The following is a 21,526-nucleotide window of genomic DNA, read 5'->3' as shown; positions in this document are numbered from 1 at the left end:
CATCTCTTCTTGAATATTTTTCACCTATACCACTTACTCCTGCTGCATCTATCATATCTTCATTATTGTAGACGTTATCATCAATGTCAATTTCGTCTTCATTATCTACATAAATGTTATGTAACACAGCAGCAGCTATAATACATTTTACTATTAACGACAAATCATTATTTTCGAAAAATTTGAGCCTTCTGAACCTTCCTTTCAATAATCCGAAAGCATTTTCGATTACAATTCTTGTTGCAGAATGACGATAATTAAATATTTTTTGATTTGGATTTTTTTAAATTACCATTATCTTTAAATGGACAAATCAACCAATCTAAACAGTGATATGCCGAATCTCCCAATAAAAAATGTTTTCCCAAAAATCCATTTAAAGATTGGCTTTTTAATTTTTATGTGGCTCCCATCTATAGCTCCAACTACCCCGTCAATTCCCTGCATTTAAAAAAATTCTGATTTAACTTTGTGTAATCGTTGACCAGTGGGCCATACAATGTACTGTACACTTTTTTTTTACTAGAAAATCTATTATTTTCCTAATAATACGATGACAGGAGCTTTTGGTGACATCAAATCTGTCGGAACATTGTCGAAATGTCTCTGTATTGGAAAGATACCACAGGGTCATTAAAAATGCTTTTCGTGCACATATCTTTTTCCTTCCAATATTATGTTGAGGTAAAACATCTTCAGTTTCAATCATATCTAACATTTATGCAAGTTAAATTTATTTATCAGTTTAGTTTAGTTCAGTTCATTTATATATCAGTGGATTATCATATTTACCTATTATTTACCTAGATCAACATCGAACGATTTAGTCGAAAATGCTCTTTATTCTTCCACAGTTTGCATAAAAGTAGTTATTCGATGTAACTTCCTTTTGGGAAGATCTGATGAGTCGGAGCAATCCGAGGATGACGATTCAGAAGAGAAAAAAATTTTTGATTTATTCGAATCTGTACTAGTCCAATCCGATTCTGAATCGTCTTCTGAAATCTAATGGTGTATGATCTAATGGTATATGATGTATATTTAAGCAATAGTATAATATTTATTGTATATTTAAGTGATAAACGATTAGTATCTATTAACTTACCTTCATAATAATATTGGGAATAAAAGTAGTCATCTTTAGTTTAAAACCAACTCACAATAATTAGGACGTTTAAAATAATTTGAGGTTATTCAGAATAATCTCACTTGTTGCGATGTGTTTTCACGGTTTTCACGATTGGAGATCTAACGAAAAGCAATATTGTCAACATAAAAAACAAATTTATGCAATATCGATATACTATAATACATCTGATGATATTATCTTGCTTACGAAAATAAATTACGTGATCAAAGCACATGGAATTATTACGCGATGCTTGTAGTTTGTAGTTACACGTTATGGCTCGTTCCTTTTACGTACTGAACGATGACGTCATTATCTGAATGTAACATACTCACATAATTTTAGACTCAGTATCACTTGTGTGAAAATGGAAAGCAACTAATTTTTGAATGTCGATGTTATTCCAATATTTCTGTTGCGAGCATTCTCTACTCCGTCGAGTTCATATCGAGGTTCATCAAACATGAATGCAATTGTTTCCCAATACAACCTTCATTTCATTCGCTTTACGCACATTAAACTTTCCCTCGATGTAAAGAAAGCTTTCGCACGGTAACGTGTACAAATCCTGATGTTGTATAGGTATTCGTATCTCGTCACTGTCTCCAAGCGTCGTACTGGCTTACGGATTGTAAGTATGAGTCTCAATCTTGACGATGCGATCGTCAAAAACTGGCTCACCTCCGATATTCAAAATATCAATCATTCTTTTCGTACGATGAATCCCAATGATTTCAAAAATTTACGATTCAACGCGCTCAGCTTCTTAACGGCTATCTTACTATTATCACCCGATACCGCTCGCCTTGCTGCAATAGTATTGTCCCGCGTAAAAGTATTGTCTCTCGCATGCTCCGTTTCGTTCAGCACGAGCATACTATGTTTGTCACTACGTATATGCAATCTTACGGTAATTTTCTCTCCTCGAAAATCGAGCAATCGACCTCTTTGATCCACAATACGTATCGTTAAATCCGTAATGCTCCGTACGACGATCGGCAGATAAATGTTCTGTTCCGACATTTCCGATATCTTATATCCTGGCGGTACGCTCGGTGAAAATTCATGTATCGTGTGTACCCGCATGCCGTTGCTGTACGCACCAGTAGTCACGTTGCATTCTATACGAATAATATTTACGTTTATAATATTAACAGGTTCGTCCGATTCATACCACTTGCGAGGTTGTAATATACGATTCGACGAGAATCCAAGCAAGGATCCTACATTGTTGGGTTTGGTAAAGTTTATTCTGTAGGCGCATTTGATTTCGCTCTTTAGCGTACTGTGATTGGCGCGGAGCGCTATTGGATATTCCTCACTATCATCGTTTTCAACATCTCTGGAAAAGTGTTTATCTCGCAAAATTGCGCGATTGAGATAGTCATTTATGGCGTGCAATTCATAATCCTTCGGGAATCGTAATTTCCTTGTCGTCGTTGCCAAAATAAAATTTATTATTCGAAAAATTTACGTTCGGAATCATATGATAAGTTTCAAAATTCGTTAATCCAAGCTCGTAATCGGCATCGGTCAAATCTATAGCGGAGAAATAGCTTACAGCGAAAACGCTGCTTCTGCCAGTCAATGTAAGTGTCAGTGACAAGTGTCGAACGAATACTGAGTTATGACGATGAATTGTCAGGCTCTAAATTGATCGTTTGAAGAAATTTTAAACACAACTGTCCACAGATATTCTAATTATAACTATGATAAGATGTGTAATTGTATTCAATTTTCATTTGTCCGAAATTTCGTACAAGTTCCTTGGGCGGTCGAAGATTTCCAAAACTGTCGAAATATATGACACGATCACCTTTCTTTGCGTACGCTACCCAATGAGTACCGGGTCCATCAACGTCATCCAAATTGACGGTATCCCTTTCGTTTCGTTGTACACCTTATCGGTAAATTATTGCGCATGAAAACACCTCTAAAGAAAGGTATGCGCATATGTTTCGCAAATCGTTCCAATTGCACGTTAGTTGTCACACCCGTAGACATTTTTCATGTTTTTTCGACGTCTTTTTTTCTCTTAGACTTTGTTAAGAATCCCTGTCCACGCTTGTACGGAGCGAGATAAAATCCGCTTACGTGAAATTCTTGGGAATGGATATCATACAACTCTTGGATCCATAAAAATAATGTATTATTTATAACTATTTATTGAAACAAAATATGCATATAAAATATATAAAACTGTAAAAAAATGTATTAATATATATATACAGGGTCTACCAAAAGTGTGGAAACCTCTAAATATCTCGGAAAATATACGTTTTACAGAAAAGTGTTTCCAACAAAAGTTGTAGGGTTTAAGAAGATCTATATACTGATTCTATCAGTTTGACCTTGGATGGTGTCGTCAAGGTCAGGTCAAGGTCACATTGACTTTTTTAAATGACACCCCCTACATTTGATTGCATATTCTTATAGCTTAATTCAAGAGCTTTCCAAAACACTATAATAATGTTCATTTTTATTAAGTACTTTGCGAGTTATGAGGGTTGAATGATAGAGTAGCGCCGGTATTAACATTATCCAAGGTGTACTACATGGAGGTTACTCGCTCGGATTTGCATCTGTTGTGTGTGTGATCCAGCTAACTAAGGCAAGATCGGTCGTGGATCCAGTCAGCAAAAGCAAAGACCCAACCAAATTACAATCGAGCATTTAAAGACCTGGAAAGCAATCGACATAGTAAACAGTAAATAAATTTGTGGATGCTCATTTATCATAATAATTGTTCGAAATGTGTGCGTGTGCGTGCGTGCGGTGCGTGTATACAGAGATCAGGTTAGGTTGCACCAAACGATTGCAAATGTGTTTCAATGTGTTAAAGTAAATGCTGAAAGTGGCTGCCATTTACTTCCTGACAATATGCTAATCTTTGGTAGAATGTAGAAATGACTTTACGATTCGTTTCAAAAGGTATCAAAGCCATTTCATCCCTTATTCGCTGTATCAATTCGTGAATGGTTTTAGGTTTTGTTCTGTAAACCTTACTCTTCAGATATCCCCATAGATAATAATCAAGAGGAGTTAGATCTGGTGACCGAGGTGGCCAATCCTCTCCTCCCTCATTTCCGTTCCTTCTTCCTATCCACCGTAGCGGAAAAGTCTCATTTAAAATACGACGTGGTCCTGCACCAAAATGAGCAGGAGCTCCATCATGCTGAAACCATATTTCTTGGAAATTATTTGGAAAAGTATTCTGTATGGCTGGAATTATTTGATCAACAAGTAATCTCTCATACCTTTGAGCGTTCAAATATTCTTCAAAAAAAAACGGCCCTATTAAATAGCCATCTATTATTCCGCACCATACATTTATTTTTTGTGGATGTTGTGTGTGAGTTTCCCGCACCCAATTCGGATTCTCATCTGACCAGAAACGAAAATTTTGATTATTAACTTCTCCCGTTAAGGTAAAAGTTGCCTCGTCTGTGAAAACAATTTGATAAGGGAAGATGGGCCGGACATCTATTAGTGCCATCATTCTTTCACAGAAATGTATACGACGCTCCTCATCTCCGTTTTGCAATTCTTGAACGTATTGCAATTTATATGGATGGAACTTGTTCTTCTTTAAAATTCTCCAAACCGACATGGGAGCAATATCGTGAGTTTGAGCGACTCTCTGAACACTAGAATTGGGATCTTCAATAAATGTCTGCAGAACATCAAGTTGTTTTTCTTCGTTGGTTGCAGACAATGGTCTTCCTGACTTAGAGCGATTTCTTACGCTACCAGTTTGTCTAAAACGTTCTATTGTTTTTAACACAGTGGACTTATTAATTCGACGGTTCGGATACGTGTCATTAAATAATCGAACGACATCAGAGAACGATCTTTCGTTATCACCCCATCCACGCATCATGAGGATAGTGATTCTTTCACGTTCCGACAAGTCGCCAGCCATTTTTAAAACGTTTAATTTTAATTAATCGTACGTTGTATTTGGACGATAACAATTAATTTCTGCTTGCTCAAAGCTGAAGTTAGAAGGTGCTCGTTCTTTGATAGCTTTATACATTCTTAGTTGAATTTTAAATGCGAGTTAGACTGCATGTAGTGCGTCACATAGCGGTAAATGAAGGAACTAACGAGACGTTTCATACACGTTTTATGGAGCAATTTTTTGGCAATTTGACTTCAGCGAAATATGAGGATATGTTGAGGAATCGATCTTGCCTTAGTTAGCTGGATCACACACACAACAGATGCAAATCCGAGCGAGTAACCTCCATGTAGTACACCTTGGATAATGTTAATACCGGCGCTACTCTATCATTCAACCCTCATAACTCGCAAAGTACTTAATAAAAATGAACATTATTATAGTGTTTTGGAAAGCTCTTGAATTAAGCTATAAGAATATGCAATCAAATGTAGGGGGTGTCATTTAAAAAAGTCAATGTGACCTTGACCTGACCTTGACGACGCCATCCAAGGTCAAACTGATAGAATCAGTATATAGATCTTCCTAAACCCTACAACTTTTGTTGGAAACACTTTTCTGTAAAACGTATATTTTCCGAGATATTTAGGGGTTTCCACACTTTTGGTAGACCCTGTATATATATATATATATATATATATATATATATGTAAAATGTATAAAATATATGGCGTATTGTTGCGTGTTCGTTTATTCTTAGCCGGAGAAATATAGAATACTGGCCGCAAGGTTGATTGTGGTGACGAGGAATACGCTTGAATCAGTTATATTCGCAGTATGGTTATCTATGTACAGTTTATTTTACACGTTTCTTATTTACATGACCCTGAAAAGGGCCGTTGATATGCAAACGCTCCCGATAGGATATCCGCAGAGTCGCCTTCGTGTACAGGAGTGGTCCCCAAGAGCTATCGTCGTTGTTGTTGGCGTCCACTTTTGGTTTGCTGCTCTTTGCTGCTTCCGTTTGCGTGACCACTGTGCTCGTGGGCGTCTCCCAGTCGGAGTCGGATTGGGTCTCCTGATCCATCGTTGTTGTTGGCAGCTGCGTCACCTGGACTCCTCGATGGGTCCGGCTAACTGCGATGGTTTGTGTCCCCTGCGACGTCCGGTTGATTGGAGATGGAGGCAGAGAAGACAATGCCGCTGGAACTGTCCAGGATCCGGGTGGCGATGTATATCGTCTTATCCTGATGTCCCACGTTGTCAAGAGCTCCCTTGGTGGCCGAGTAAAGCGAGGTGGCTCCAGGTCGATCGGCTGCAGCGTCCAAAGTAGCAAGGTGAAAGACACTCTCCTCTCCGGCTCGGCAGCTGCACTGTACGACGGTCGAAGTGGCCCGGATGATCGGGGCGTCGACGCTGGTCGAGGAATGCGGTTCAGTTGGCGGCGAATGTTTTCGGAAGTTCAACTTCCGAGTCAAAAAGAGGAGTACTCAAGTTGATGGTCGTATAGTAAAATGAATCCTATAGATTGGTCGAGCTGAGACTCGATTTTGGCCGCGGTCGGCCTTATATATGAGTCTTGCTGGATTTCACTTGCGCGAAGATCGGCGCCTGAATGCTCGTGCTGCCGCGCGCTAGTTTGCGCGCCTGGGTTGCCGTGCGGCCAGGCGCTCGGCGTTATACGCTGTTACGCTTATGTGGCATAAGGCAGGACGCCACAAAATATATATAAAAATATATACATGGTTTTGTACAAAATATACAATAAACAAAATATACATTTATTTATAACGGTATCCGATAATGTCCCCACGGTAGCGTGTCGGTGATATTGGGTACGATATATCACCAGTGTTCCGATTAGGGATTCCATGCGCGCGCATATGCGGTTCTGCGCGACTTTTGAAATTACATTGTACTTTCACGGTCACGCAAATGCAGAACTGCACATGCGCGCACACGGAATCCCTAATCGGAACACTGTATATCACTTGTCGTCGTACGGAATCAGAGCAATTTTCGCCTCACGGATCGTGTATACTTGATGCAGTTTAGATCGTATACACGACTGCTGACGCGTCATTTCAATCTCTTCGTTCAAGCACCGCGTGTAATCGTCGAACGTTATCGTTCTCGCGACAACGTTGCTCTTGACGCCTTTAACTTTTTTCGTATTCTTTTTCCCATTCACTCGTAACGCGTACATCTTTGCTCTGAGTCCGACGAATTCGGTCATTATGGCACCGTTGTTTTTATCCATTAGACCCGGTACCTTTTTATTTACAAGCGGTATACCATACACATTGTCCACCGCATAATCGCTCGTGTCAAATCTAGCGATATCACACTTCATATTCTCATACACATCCGCGCATTCAAAAATTTAAACAATTTGAAATTGTATTACACGTAGTAATATTAATACTGTATGCGATGCTGTAAAAGTAATATTAAGTAACACGTAGTAATATTAATACTGTATGCGATACACGAGAGTGATGTTTTTAACAGCGAATCATTAATCGATTGTGAATTATTAACATGTACTGTAAATGATATTCTTTACGATGCATGCAATAAATAATTATTTTTATTCCATCTATGATTTTATTTCTTTCTGTTAGAGTTTTTGCGAGATTAACGCGGGAAGCAAGCGCGAAACCGGAGGATAAGAATCCGCAAGGAAAAAGAAAGAAGATAAATTAATCCGACGATAAGTCTAAGTCCTTTAACAATGATAGTCAGTTTATTATAAACAATTATAACACTAATTACACAGTCTTAAATTAATTATGCGAAACTGATTTCAGAATCCGCGAGCAACGGAGACGACTGATTTACTCCGCGAGCGACGGAAGAACGTTTTTCGTGATCGAGAGATAAGTGAGCGCGTCGAGTACCTTTCAGCCAAGAAGTGCCGTGTTCCGCGAGCGCGTCAATTTATAGTGGAGCCCTTTTCGAAAGATCCCGATTTTTCGTGAACTAATATAATCGTTCAAAACGAACGGTTAAGAATTTATTTATTTTCCTTGGATCTTTCGAGAAGGGCAAGCGCTGTTTTTAAATTGCGCTGACAAAGCGATATCGCGCTAACGGCTGCCAGGAGCGCCGAATGATCGCTTGGACCCTCGCTCTCTTTAGCGAGGGCGTTTTGAACATTTCCGCCCGCCTCGCCAAGAGCATTTGGCGAAAAAAAGAAAACGCTAGCGGAGGATATGTAGCTCGTCAGACGTTCCGAACTATTGCGATGGAGGCTCGTGATCTCCATGACCGTTGATGGGTAGCACGACGAGTTTCACGACGGGTCGTACCAACTCGGAGGCTGCGGTGCGCACTGTAACTACACGAACTTGACCATCCTCTCCGGGGTGGATTTTCGCGATACGCGCGAGTGGCCATTTCGTGGGTGGTGTGAGCTCGTTCCGGATAAGGCAAAGTCGGCCGACCTTGAAGCCCGTCTCTTCGCGCAACCACTTAGGACGGTGAGTAATGGAGTGGAGGTACTCCTTCGACCAGCGTTCCCAAAAATGGTCTCGCAGGAGCTTTTTTGCAGGAGCTGCCAGCGGGATAAGCGGGACGTTGGTTCATCCAGCAAGGACGGTTCGGGCACTGCAGTCAAGGCGGCTCCCACCAGGAAGTGTCCAGGCGTCAGCGCAGCCAAGTCCTCAGGGTCGTCCGAGAGTGCCTGCAGCGGCCGCGAATTAAGGCACGCTTCTACCTGAGTGAGGAAGGTACTCATCTCCTCGAACGTTAGCTTGGCGTCGGAGATGGTGTTTGAGCGACTTGACTGCGGCCTCCCAAATGCCTCCGAAGTGCGGCGCTGAGGGAGGATTGAACTTCCACTCGATCCTCTCGGAGGCGAGGCTGTCGATGATCCGGTGGCTTTCTGGCGTGCCCGCGGTGAAGAGGGCTGTCAGCTGGGAATCAGCTCCCACGAAGGTTGTCCCGCAGTCGCTTCGAAGGCTGCGACAGATGCCTCGGCGAGAGACGAACCGCCTGAGGGCCGCAAGGAAGGCCTCGGTCGTGTAGTCGGAGACTACTTCGAGGTGTACGGCTCTGGAAGCAAAGCAGACGAAGACCGCTACGAAGGCCTTGTAGGAGCGGTGTCCGCGCCCCTTGGTTGTGCGAAGTTGAATCGGCCCGGCATAATCGACCCCAGTGTGAAGGAAGGGCCTCGCTGGTACCACGCGCTCCCGTGGAAGATCGCTCATCAGCTGTTGTGGGGTCGCCGCCCGCCATCGCACGCAAGGAAGACATCGCAGCATAGCCTCCTTGACAAGTGCTCGACCCCGTGGAATCCAATACTGTTGGCGGATTAATGAGAGAGTGAGCTGCGTTCCGCCATGCAACGCTCGTTTATGGCAGTCGTCCACAATTAGCCGAGTGAGGTGCGAGCCCTTCGGCAGGAGGACGGGGTGACGCTCGTCATAGGCCAGGATGGAGTGCTTGAGTCGACCCCCAACTCGCAGGAGACCCTCGGTATCTAAAAAGGGACTAAAGCGAGCAAGTGAGTTCGATTTATTTAGGGCAAGGCCCTGACTTATTAATTTTAACTCGGCCCTGAATTTTTCAGATTGTACTCGCCGGATCCAACAAACTCGAGCTCTCTCTATCTCTTCTGCGGACAGAGTACTGGGGAAGCGCCGGTGAGTGCCAGTGGCCCGATCCTCCCTTACTCTCAGCCACCGCCGACACCAGGCTGTCACGCGTAGGAGCCTCTTCAGGGAGGAGAACCGCACCAGCTCGGCGGCCTCGCTCATCGGCGCTGCTGTGGCTTTGACGTGGACTCGGGTGCGCTTCTCCGGCAGGTGTTCTTCGGTGATGTGGCCGACGGCGGTCGGCCATGCGGTGGCGTCTAAGCTTAGCCAAGGCGGACCTTGCCACCACAGCGGATGGCTCAGCAGTTCTTTGGGGGAGAGACCTCGGGAAGCGCAGTCGGCTGGATTGTCCTGGCCTGGAACGTGATGCCACGCAGCCTGCGGAGTGGTCCTCTGAATCTCGGAGACGCGGTTCGCGACGTAGGTTTGCCACCTGGATGGGTGGCCGCGGATCCAGCCCAGCGTGACGGTGGAGTCCGTCCACAGGTGAAGTGGCGCAGTCAGGTCGAGGATTCCCAAGGCGTGTTTGGCTAGTCGGCAGAAAAGGACGGCGGCGCTTAATTCCAAGCGAGGTAAGGACACCTGTTTGAGCGGTGTGACCTTTGTTTTCGCGGTGACTAGGCGGACAATCCACGAGTCGTTTGACCATGTTTTCAGGTACACGACGGCGGAATATGCTCGTTCTGAGGCGTCGGAGAAGCCATGGACCTCGATGCGGGTGCAAGAATGACCCAGATTAATCCAACGAGGTACTCGGATTTGCTCGAGTACTGGTATCTGGGCGTGAAAGGTGATCCAGGCTGACGCGGAGGCGTCGTCGAGCGGGGCGTCCCACTCAAGTCCTTGAAGCCAAGTCGATTGAAAGGCAATCTTGGCGCGGACCACGACCGGTGCTAGCCAGCCGAGAGGGTCGAATAGCTGCGCCACCAGGGACAGCACGGATCTCTTGGTGACGGATGGCAGTGCGATGTGCCGGGTGGCGAAGGAGAAATCGTCCGTGGCGGGGTGCCACTGCAGTCCTAAGGTAGAGTGAGCCTCGTGTGGTCGCCAGTCACGGGTCTCGCGCTGCAACCGATGCTCCGGCGGGATGTCCCAGATCACCGCTGAGTCGCTGGCTGACCACTTCCGGAGAGGAAAGCCGCCCGCCGCAGATACTGGACAGCTGTTTGCACATCTCCTGGGTCTCCGCCATCGTCGCTGCTCCGATCAAGATGTCGTCCATGTAGACGTCTCGTAGGAGAACGACCGCTCCTAGAGGGTACTGCTTACCTTCGTCCTCAGCTAATTGCCTAAGAGCGCGCATCGCTAGAAACGGAGCACACGCTAGGCCGTAGGTCACTGTGCTCAGCTGGTACTCGGCAGGGCTGTCTTGCGGGGAATCACGCCACAGGATCCTTTGCAGATCCCTATCATCCGGGTGTACCAAGATCTGCCGGAACATCTTTTCGACGTCGGTGGCTAGACCGAAGCGGTGCCGTCGCCAACGGAGTATCACGTCGGCGAGCGGAGGTAGCAAGTTCGGACCCACCATCAAGTGGTCGTTGAGGGTTCTTCTCGAAGTAGTTGGCGTGGAGCCGTTAAAAACTACGCGCAGCTTCGTGATGACACTGTTCTTTCGCAGCACGCCGTGATGCGGCAAGTAATGCACCGGTCTGCGCGACGTGACGTCCGGAATCACGCGAGACATATGGCGCAGGTCCTCATACTGCCGCATGAAGTCAGCATAGAGAGCTCGAAAAGGAGCATCCCGAGCGAAACGTCTCTCCATGCTGAAGGGAACTCGTAAAGCTGTGGAGCGCGTTGCCGAGAAGTCTAACAGCGGGGCAACGACCGGCAGACGTACGACGTACCGACCGTCCGCGGACCGCGAATGTGTCTGGCGGAAAAAGTTCTCGCATTGCTAATTCACGGGCGAGAGAGCTACCGCGGCGTCGGGTAGTTCTTCTTGCTGCCAGAACCTTTGTACGAGAGCGCCTAGGTTTTCCTTGACCAGGCAGTGATGTGCTGACGCATGACGCGATGTGGACGTCGTACCGACGGCCCCAGACAATATCCAGCCCAGCGCCGTCTTTTGTGCCACAGGTTCCCGCGATTTTCCTTGTCGAAGTCCAGCCTGGAGGATCATGGCGTAGACGTCTGCTCCTAGAAGGATGTCTATGGGATCCGTCGCCAAGAAGTCCGGATCGGCGAGTTCCAGCCCATGGATGTGCGTCCACACTCGACGATCGGCCTTGATTCCGCCTTCATAAAGTGTGAGCCGGGGGAAGACCAAGGCGGCCACGCTTATTAAGGGCTCGTCGCGCAGGGAGCGAATCTGAAGAGTGACTTGACCGCGGGCGAGGCCCGTCTGCTTGCCGCCGATTCCATACACGGCGACGGAGGTAGGAGACCGACCCAGGCCAAGACGTTGGACCAAAGCTTCGGAAACTAGCGAGGACTCCGAGCCCTGGTCAACTAGAGCGCGTGCTGTGTGAGCGCGGCCGAACCGGTCCAGGACGCGAACGCGCGCGGTAGCGAGGAGAACTGTCGTTGTCGCCTCGACTTTGTGTTGCGCTAAGTGTGACGTCTTAGCGCTCTCAACGGACGGACATGCCTCGTGGAAGGTCGTGTGGTGACGCGCGCGACACGACGAACAAGTCTTTTGAGAAGCACACTCGCTTACCTTGTGCTTTCCTAGGCAGTTCAGGTACAAGTCGTTCGCCTCGACGTAACGCTTCCTTTCCTCCGCCGTCTTGCTCTGGTAGAGATCGCAGAACATTATATAGTGATCCTGACCACATAGGGAGCAGCGACCTCGCTTACCGTCCTGCTTACGTGTGTGAAGAGTGCGAGTCTTCTGTGTCGGACACGGATGCGGTTTAGAAGAAATGGCCTCGACCTTGACAGGCTGCAACGATTCTAAAGTGTGCAGCCGACGATCCAAGAAGAGCTGCAGTTTGTCGTACGAGGGTGGATCGTTGAAATCACTAATGAAATTCTCCCACTCGCAGCGAGATCGAGGATCGAGCAGGTCAACGACGACGTGCACAAAAAGATCTTCACCCTTCGTGATCGGGCGCCCAATGCTCTCCAGTGATCCTACAGTGCTCTTCACGCTGTGACAAAGTTTGCGCAGTTCCACCACGGACTCGTTCTTCAGCTTCTGGAGTGACGTGAACTGGGAGATGTAACTGCGCACCAGGAGCCGCTTGTTGTCATAGTAAGCAACGAGAACATCCCATGCGCGTTCGAAATTCTCGCTTGTCGTGGGCAGGCTTCGAATCAATAATTCTGCTTCTCCTTTCAGGCATGTCTTCAGATAATGGAGCTTCTCGACTCAGGACGTGAGAGTGTCCCTTCCGATTAGAGATTGGAAGAGATCACGGAAGGCTGGCCAATCCTCGTACTTCCCGGAGAAATGGGGCAGCTGGATCCTCGGAAGAGTCGTGCGGGATGCTTGTGAGGACGGCTCTAACCCTTTCGTGCCAGCTTCCTTTTCTTCCGTCTTGAGGTTACGCAGGAGGTTCAACAGCAGACCTTTATTGGCGAGGTAGGCCTCTTCAGCCAGAGCAGGTATGTCGAGTCTTATGTACTCTGAATCGGCCACTTGGTCGAGATAATTCAAAAGCTCATCGTTGTGCGCGTCAAACTTAGTCCAGTACCTTTCCAAGGACTGCAATCGCGCCTCCACTGCGCCCACCGTGATCTTGGCAGCGCCCAGCTTCATCAGGTTTTCGTGAGTACGGGCAATTTTGCCGTAGAGATCCGTTGCGGCGGTGATTATCAACTCGGCCTTGCGACTCATGATGACTGAATTTCAGGTGACTGGTCTTCAGAGCACAGAGAACCACAACACTTCGCACTCACTCCGCGTCATAGAAAAAACCGGTCACTAAATATCCGGCTCGAAGGACCAGCAAATGTTAGAGTTTTTGCGAGATTAACGCGGGAAGCAAGCGCGAAACCGGAGGATAAGAATCCGCAAGGAAAAAGAAAGAAGAGAAATTAATCCGACGATAAGTCTAACAAGGAAAGGGTCGGAAGTGTCCCCCTCCGATTTTAATGAGCTTTGAATATGTTGTAGTCTAGATCAAAATAGGAGACACGTATTTTTTTATAAGTGCTGAGTCGGCCGTTAAGGGGGTGAAACACCTTCTTGAAAAAAATCGATTTTTTCATTTCTCAGCGGATACCGTCGAAGCGATAAGAGATATAAACAAAAGTTTCAAATAAAAGTTTTATGGTCTTTAATGTACTTCAAAATCATGTAATCAGATTTGTCGAAAATGTCATATTTTTCGAAATCCCCCCCCTCCCTTTTAATGTTTGAAAATTTTTAAATTTGTCTCATAACAAAACTTATAGCTCATTTAACGACAAATTCAATCATATATAATAAAGTTGTATTCCGAAGTCACATTTTTCAGAAATAAATTAAAAATATCCCTATACACTACTATACGCCCGCTTTATCCGCCTTATGACGCTCGTTATTCACAGCGACAGTCATTTTTCTTCGCAAACTCACAGAGGCAACCATAAATTAGCAATAAATAATTTATGAGAATATATTTTTATAAATTATAGAAATTATATTTATAAATATAATTATAAATTACATAATAATTATAATTATAATATATGTCTATATTATGTGACAATAAATATACATATAATTTATATGGAAAAGTAATGTTTTTAATGCATGAAAAATAAAACTAGTCGGACAAGGAAAATTATTGATCAGATGCCGATGTTAATAGATTCAATTCTATGAATAAACAGATGTCGCATTCGCGAAATGAGTTGGTGCAATATATTATTTTATTAACAACTGCGTGCAGTGGAACACATATTACTATTAAAGCGTCTATCGAATATACGCGAGCGCGATAGTAAATATATTTATATATATAAGAAAATAATTAAAAGGATTATAACTTATAAAGCGAGCGAAAAAATGCGTCGCGATAAGAAAGTCAGCTGCCCGAAGTGCTGATACAGCCAGTATCACACGGCCAAGTCATCAAACAGAGGAAGAAATCACTCTCGAAATAGCGCTGAATTGCAATAAAATGCGAGGAAGTCTTCGGACTTCCTTCGCTTGCATTTTGATCACGCCACTTTAGAAATAACCAATGATTTTATTTGGTCATGCCACCGCGCGATCCTCCTCCGATAATCGTTCAGAACCGGAGGCGTTAAAAGCCACCGCCTAGAAGCGGCGGACAGTCACAAATCAGTTATCAAATAATTAACAAGTGCTCGAGTTAATTAACAAGACTAGCCGTTATCCTGAAAAAACAATTGTGCCCCACGCACACAACAATACAGTATGTATGTACTTTTTCGATTTTTAAAACTTTTATAGTTTTTTGCTTTTACTTACACTTCATTCAAAATTGCGGTTTATCTGTTTTGTTTTAATGTATTTAAATTATAATTAATATTTTATTACTTTATTTAAGTTATGTGATAAAACTGTTCTATTTTTCATGAAACTCGGAAAACGTAACAAATTATTAATACGCATTAAATAATAAAATATTTTTGTTGCTAATAAGTATTTTTTTGCTAATATTTATAAAACAAATATACATAATGTTAATAATTTTTTTAGATAATGTTTAATCCAAGAAATGTAGCAGTACTGCTATACACTGCACTGTATATGACTGGGGAATTCCCAGAAAGTCCTGTTACAACAGATGAAAATGAAACAAAAGACATGATGGAAAATATGCTTCGATCAATGTATGAAGAAGCGTTTGAAGTTTATGAAGAATCATCATTAGATTTTCAAAACGAATTTGATATACCTGAAGTAGAACCTGTAATTGATGAAGAAAGAGAAGAAGACACATATTTTGTAAAAGAAATTGAATGTGTTGCGGATTCTGTACCAATAGAATATAAAAGAAATGCAGTAGAGTTATGGAGAAGTGGAACAAAAAAGTCAAGAACTCTTGCATCTATAAGAAATAGATTTCGGAAAGTCACGTCATTACGTCAATTAAGAAGATGGGAGCAGCAAGTAAATCAAGGTGGCAACAGATTTGATAAACTGAAAGAAATTTCAACATATACGTTAAATAAATTCCATGAAGGTATTGAAAAGGGAATAATTATTCATGACATTGATATTGCTCGATGGGCTCTTCGCGCACAGAAGGAAGTAAATCTACTTGGGTTTACAGCATCATTATCATGGGTAAAAAGGTTTAAGCTTGCACATAATATCGTATCTAGAAAAATTACAAAATTTATAACAAAAAAAAATTTAGCGTCAGACAAAGATTTAGAAGCACGAAGCAAGTCATTTATCGAAAATGTTAAATCTTCTATTATACAATATGGAATTGAAAATGTATATAATTCGGACCAAAGTGGATTTCAATTAGAATTTCATTCCGGTCGTTCACTATCACCTATTGGTATTAAAAAAGTAGAGCGCATAGTACAATCCATATCAGCAACTACACATAGTTATACTATACAACCTATTGTTTCAGCTGATGGTAGATTATTATCGCCTCTGTTTATTGTTTTAAAAGAACCTACTGGAACATTTGGTCCAATAGTAAAAGAAACAATGTTTAAAGATAATAATATCTTTGTCATGGCATCAAAATCTGGAAAATTAACATCGCATCATTTTGAGATCTGGATAAAAGAAGTGTTTTTTCCAAATGTTGGACCAAAATCAGTGTTATTATTAGATTCTTGGACTGGTCATTGTCCTGATATAATTCAAAGAAACAAACCAGATTTTATAGACAATATTAATTTGTTAACTATACCAGCTGGAGCAACGGGAAAAATACAACCTTTAGATGTATTCGGTTTTCGTTTATGGAAAAATTTTGTTAGACATTTTTCAGATACCATCATGCTTTTAGATCTTGACGTCAAGCTTCATTCAAGAAACAATATTTTAAAATTACAATCATTAACACATAATCAATTTTCATCACCAAGGTTTAAAAATTTATTCAAATATGCATGGTATAAAAGTGGTTATTTAGAAAAGAAACCAGAAGAATTTGATACACCAGTAGATTTTTGTTTCAAAACTAATTTAAAACCAACATGTGATATTTGCGGTGAAATTGCTGTAATTTCTTGCGCATGGTGTAAAAAATCCCTTTGTATAAATCATTTCTTTCATGATCATCATCTTTGTAACCGATATCAACCATGAATATTTGTTATTCTTGTATGCAATAATTATGTACGGTATTTTATGTAATATTTCCATATACATATATATAATGACTTCGGAATACAACTTTATTATATATGATTGAATTTGTCGTTAAATGAGCTATAAGTTTTGTTATGAGACAAATTTAAAAATTTTCAAACATTAAAAGGGAGGGGGGGGATTTCGAAAAATATGACATTTTCGACAAATCTGATTACATGATTTTGAAGTACATTAAAGACCATAAAACTTTTATTTGAAACTTTTGTTTATATCTCTTATCGCTTCGACGGTATCCGCTGAGAAATGAAAAAATCGATTTTTTTCAAGAAGGTGTTTCACCCCCTTAACGGCCGACTCAGCACTTATAAAAAAATACGTGTCTCCTATTTTGATCTAGACTACAACATATTCAAAGCTCATTAAAATCGGAGGGGGACACTTCCGACCCTTTCCTTGTAAGTCCTTTAACAATGATAGTCAGTTTATTATAAACAATTATAACACTAATTACACAGTCTTAAATTAATTATGCGAAAGCGATTTCAGAATCCGCGAGCAACGGAGACGACTGATTTACTCCGCGAGCGACGGAAGAACGTTTTTCGTGATCGAGAGATAAGTGAGCGCGTCGAGTACCTTTCAGCCAAGAAGCGCCGTGTTCCGCGAGCGCGTCAATTTATAGTGGAGCCCTTCTCGAAAGATCCCGATTTTTCGTGAACTAATATAATCGTTCAAAACGAACGGTTAAGAATTTATTTATTTTCCTTGGATCTTTCGAGAAGGGCAAGCGCTGTTTTTAAATTGCGCTGACAAAGCGATATCGCGCTAACGGCTGCCAGGAGCGCCGAATGATCGCTCGAACCCTCGCTCTCTTTAGCGAGGGCGTTTTGAACACTTTCCTTCCATACGAATAAGAATAATCGACAATTTTTTTCAACACGCTCCGCTAAAGATGTAGAGAAATGCTGAGGTATTTGAGACGCGGTGCTCTAGTTGGAATGAGATACAAGATATTTAAAGATATATAATGAAGAGGAGTCTGCGGCATTAGAATATTATTTCGTTGTTTTTTGCGTTTCGTTAGTCATGTGTGTTACGTTAGTGCAATGGTTGAAGAAGACGTAATCATCGGCAATGAAGATATGGATGATGATGATGATTGGATGGATCCAGCTGTGGCGGAAAAAATTGAGATTGAGATAGAGAGGAGAGCGAAATGGAAGAAATTGTATGCGAAGGAAAAATCATCCGATAAGGAACCTGATTTCGGTTTTCGGACTAGTGATGTTGAAGAATTACTTCAGTATGAGCGGGAACAACTTTCAAAGAAGAATCTGGAAACTTCAATCGTTCAGTTTATAAGATATCAAGAGCTTGGCTTGAAAAAACCTCGCACAAATTCGTTGAAGAGATTTCTCCAATATCGAGATGTTTGTGCGTATAAACTTAAAAAATGTGATGCAAGTTTTTGTATAAATGCGGAAGACTTCAATCACACTACATTAAAATGTTTTGGAAATAGACTATGTGAAAGACTTGAATAAAAAGAGATTGAAAAATTAGATGAAGATGATCATGAGAATATGCTACGGCAAGACTTGGAAATGTTGAAGGTATAAATATTTTTGTGAATGTGTAATAAATTTAAAACACTTAAAATTATTGTGTTTAATTTCAGAGTTTACGAGAGTATATGAATGGCCGACAAGAGGATAAACAGATACATGAATCCAAACCTGCGTCAAAATATAAATTGAGCGTATTGTGTATAGATGAGAATGGAAAATATTACTGCTAACATACCATTTATATTATATCATAAAATATCCTAAAATAAATGATTAAATCTAATGAAATGTGTATCTTTTTTCTATTCCAGACGCGGTTTTCGGTTCCTGTCCCTCTCAGCCCAGCACATCGCCCCCCAATTAATTTTATTATATTTTTAAAATTTTATATTTTATTATTTTTATTTTATTTTATATTTTAAATTTTATTTTATTATATTATATTTTATTTTATTATATTTCTTATTATTATATACTTAATTTTAAGTATACACACACACACACAAATTGTAAAATACACACACACATTTTAAATAAATTTTATATATTTCAATTAAAAAAAAAATGTGATTATTTACGCGCCTTTCCTTGCGTTCCCATCCCTCCGCCTCTCTTGTGCTAGTTATAAGTATCGCGATGTCTTCGTTACGCTAATTGTAAGTTTCTTTCATACGCATTATTGTTCTCTCTTTCGCATGCGTTATTCTCGATATTATCGTTCTCTCTCGCACGCGTTGTCTTCGCGCTATTGTTCCCTCTCACACGTGTTGTTTTGCGTTATCGTTCTCTCTCGCACGCGTTTAAAATATATTATTATAACATGCATGTATGTATAATATGTATTTATAACAGATTATACATATATAATATATTATAATAATAAAAATTTTAGTATTTAATTAATTATAAAAAGAAAAATTATTTAATAACGAAAATTTTAATGACGATTTGACGAAACGGGACGCTTAGCGCTCCTGAGGCATAGCGTTACGCGCGCGATCGGCGGCTCGGCCGTCGAGCCTCGGACGGTAGTGGGGGAATCGTAGACGTCTACTTAGATTTCGGCCCGAAAAGAGCAACTAATTCCGAGCACTGCTCTATTGTATAGTGACTTTATTTACTGTATTCGCTAATAATATACTGATTCACTTAGATAATATTTTGATTCTTTTAGAGAGTGTGAACGAATGCATTATTTTATTAATTTCATGAGAAAGCAAACGTTTCACAAATAAAAGAAGAAAACGTATTTTAAGCGTATTTTAAACAGTTTTTAAATCAGAGAAATTGTTTTTTTATCAGAAAAGAAACGTATCTGTTAACATTTTTCAAGTGAATATTTTAACCAATCAGAAACGTTTTGAAGAATCGGTTATGAAACATTTTAAAGAAACATTTGTGAAATGTTTTTAAAATGAATATGTGCTACCTGGGACTCTAAGTTAATGTTTATATGACGTCCATATGACGTCCAAATGGCATCTATGAATACTAGTCTAGTGGATGTCGAATGGAAGTAAGAAATGCGGAACTGTGGATCTCTAATAGATGTCTATAGGAGATTGCATGGACGTCTAATGAGAGAGAGGTTTCGAATCTCCATGGACATCTACTGAACATCAATTAGAAGTTTTTGTTCCGTGTGCGGAACTATCGAATCAAATGCAGATTGTTGCCATTAGATGCATGCAAACCCTGTCCCATTTCTGCCGTCAATCTGCAATCAAATTGCGTGCACGCAGATCTTGCTTGGTTTCTACATATCATCAATCTGCGTCAGATTCTGTGAGCAAGCTTTGCTCGATTTTTGACATCAATTTGTCAACTCATTCGATAATAACAGCTTCAGTAAATTTGTAGCCTTTTTGCTGACATTAGTTGATAGCAGACACATAGTATGATTTGTTTTCTACAGACTTTGCTATCTGGGTATATCTCGAAAAATATAAGTTTTATAGAAAATTGTTTCAGATAAAAATTAGGATTTAAAGTGTAAGGTAGTAGTAGTAGTAGTAGTAGCAATTTATTTTATTCTCCTTAAAGTTACAAACTGTATATAACAACAACCAATTACAAAAAACATCTCGCTATATAAAAAATATCCACAAACATTTCTCTTAACCTAAAACTTAATCTACTTCCTTATCCTAATTCTTATTCTAGCTCAGTGAGGGAGTTCGGGTGGAGATTTCCTCCGGGATACTTCCGGTCATCCATCTCCTTCCTCCCTCCCCCACCTACACACACACACACACACACACACACACACGCCTTCGCAAAATATTGGACTTCCGTTTCCTCTTGCTTCCGTTATATTCTATTATATACTGTTATATTCTTTCTCACCCTTCGTTTTCATCCCTATCCCCTCATCCATCCTCCATCCATCTCGAAAAATATAAATTTTATAGAAAATTGTTTCAGATAAAAATTAAGATTTAAAGTGTAGGGTAGTAGTAGTAGTAATTTATTTTGTTCTCCTTAGAGTTACACAAACTCTAAAGAGAACAAAATCCACCTTTCCTCACTCATCCCTCACCTCCCTCCCTCTCCTTACCTCCATCCCTCCTGCCCCTCTACCCCTTCCCTCTCCTTCCTTACTTCTTTCTCTCTCTCCAACTCCCTCATCCATTCTTCCCCCTCCCCCTCCTCCCCCAATATTCTATTTACATTTTCCTGCCAGCACCCCTTTCACCCTTCCCATTTTCTACATCCCTCTCACACATGCTCCCACGTCTCCTCATCTCCTCCACATAGCCTACATAACTTCCTTTCCTCCTCCTCCCAATATCTACTTTCTCTTACCTCCCCTCCCATTCTAAACCTCGCTACCCTCTTCCATCTACTTTCCCCTCATTCTTTTTTCAGATATCTCGGTGTGCCCTCCCCCTTTACCTTCCTATACCACCTATTATACCTCGCCCCCTCTATTCTTTCTCTTCTTCCCTCCTCTGCATTTCTCTGTCCCTTTCCTCCATTTCTCCGTACTAATTCTCCCCTCCTCCTCTCTCCTCTCTAGTGATTATCTCCACCCCCCTTCCTTCGAAAAAATTCCTCCTTTCCTTCTCCCAGCTCGAATTCCCCCCTCCTCTTCCGCATCTTTCTCTCATCCCCTCCATACACTTTCTCGCTAGTTCACTTCCG

At 41.8% G+C, this 21,526-nt stretch overlaps 1 protein-coding gene and 1 pseudogene across 1 annotated transcript; both read right to left on the bottom strand.

The window, feature by feature from the left end:
- Positions 1-447: 447 nt before the first annotated feature.
- On the bottom strand, positions 448-1,138 carry LOC112637892 (annotated as a pseudogene).
- Positions 1,139-8,269: 7,131 nt separating this feature from the next.
- On the bottom strand, positions 8,270-11,342 carry LOC112637891. The gene is made up of 3 exons (XM_025408571.1): positions 10,730-11,342; positions 8,749-10,647; positions 8,270-8,586 (listed from the first exon to the last, which is right to left on the bottom strand). Exons 1-3 carry the CDS (start codon positions 11,340-11,342, stop codon positions 8,270-8,272), a joined length of 2,829 nt encoding a protein of 942 aa, XP_025264356.1.
- Between the last annotated feature and the right edge of the window lie 10,184 nt (positions 11,343-21,526).

The sequence above is a fragment of the Camponotus floridanus genome, unplaced genomic scaffold (genome assembly GCF_003227725.1).
Source record: "Camponotus floridanus strain SB8 unplaced genomic scaffold, Cflo_v7.5 scaffold217, whole genome shotgun sequence".
In the NCBI taxonomy this organism is placed as follows: domain Eukaryota; kingdom Metazoa; phylum Arthropoda; class Insecta; order Hymenoptera; family Formicidae; genus Camponotus; species Camponotus floridanus.
The sequence above is the reverse complement of the archived record's forward strand: the minus strand, read 5'-3'. Positions and strand labels throughout refer to the sequence as shown.

Excerpts from the sequence above, each read along its gene's own strand:
- LOC112637891 (XM_025408571.1), bottom strand. The coding sequence starts at position 11,342 with ATGCGGCAGTATGAGGACCTGCGCCATATGTCTCGCGTGATTCCGGAC. Across the intron at positions 10,648-10,729 it reads GGTCAGCCAGCGACTCAGCG|GACTGCAGTGGCACCCCGCC; the intron begins GTGATCTGGGAC and ends ACTCTACCTTAG. Across the intron at positions 8,587-8,748 it reads TGAGTACCTTCCTCACTCAG|CTCCTGCAAAAAAGCTCCTG; the intron begins GTAGAAGCGTGC and ends TCCCGCTGGCAG.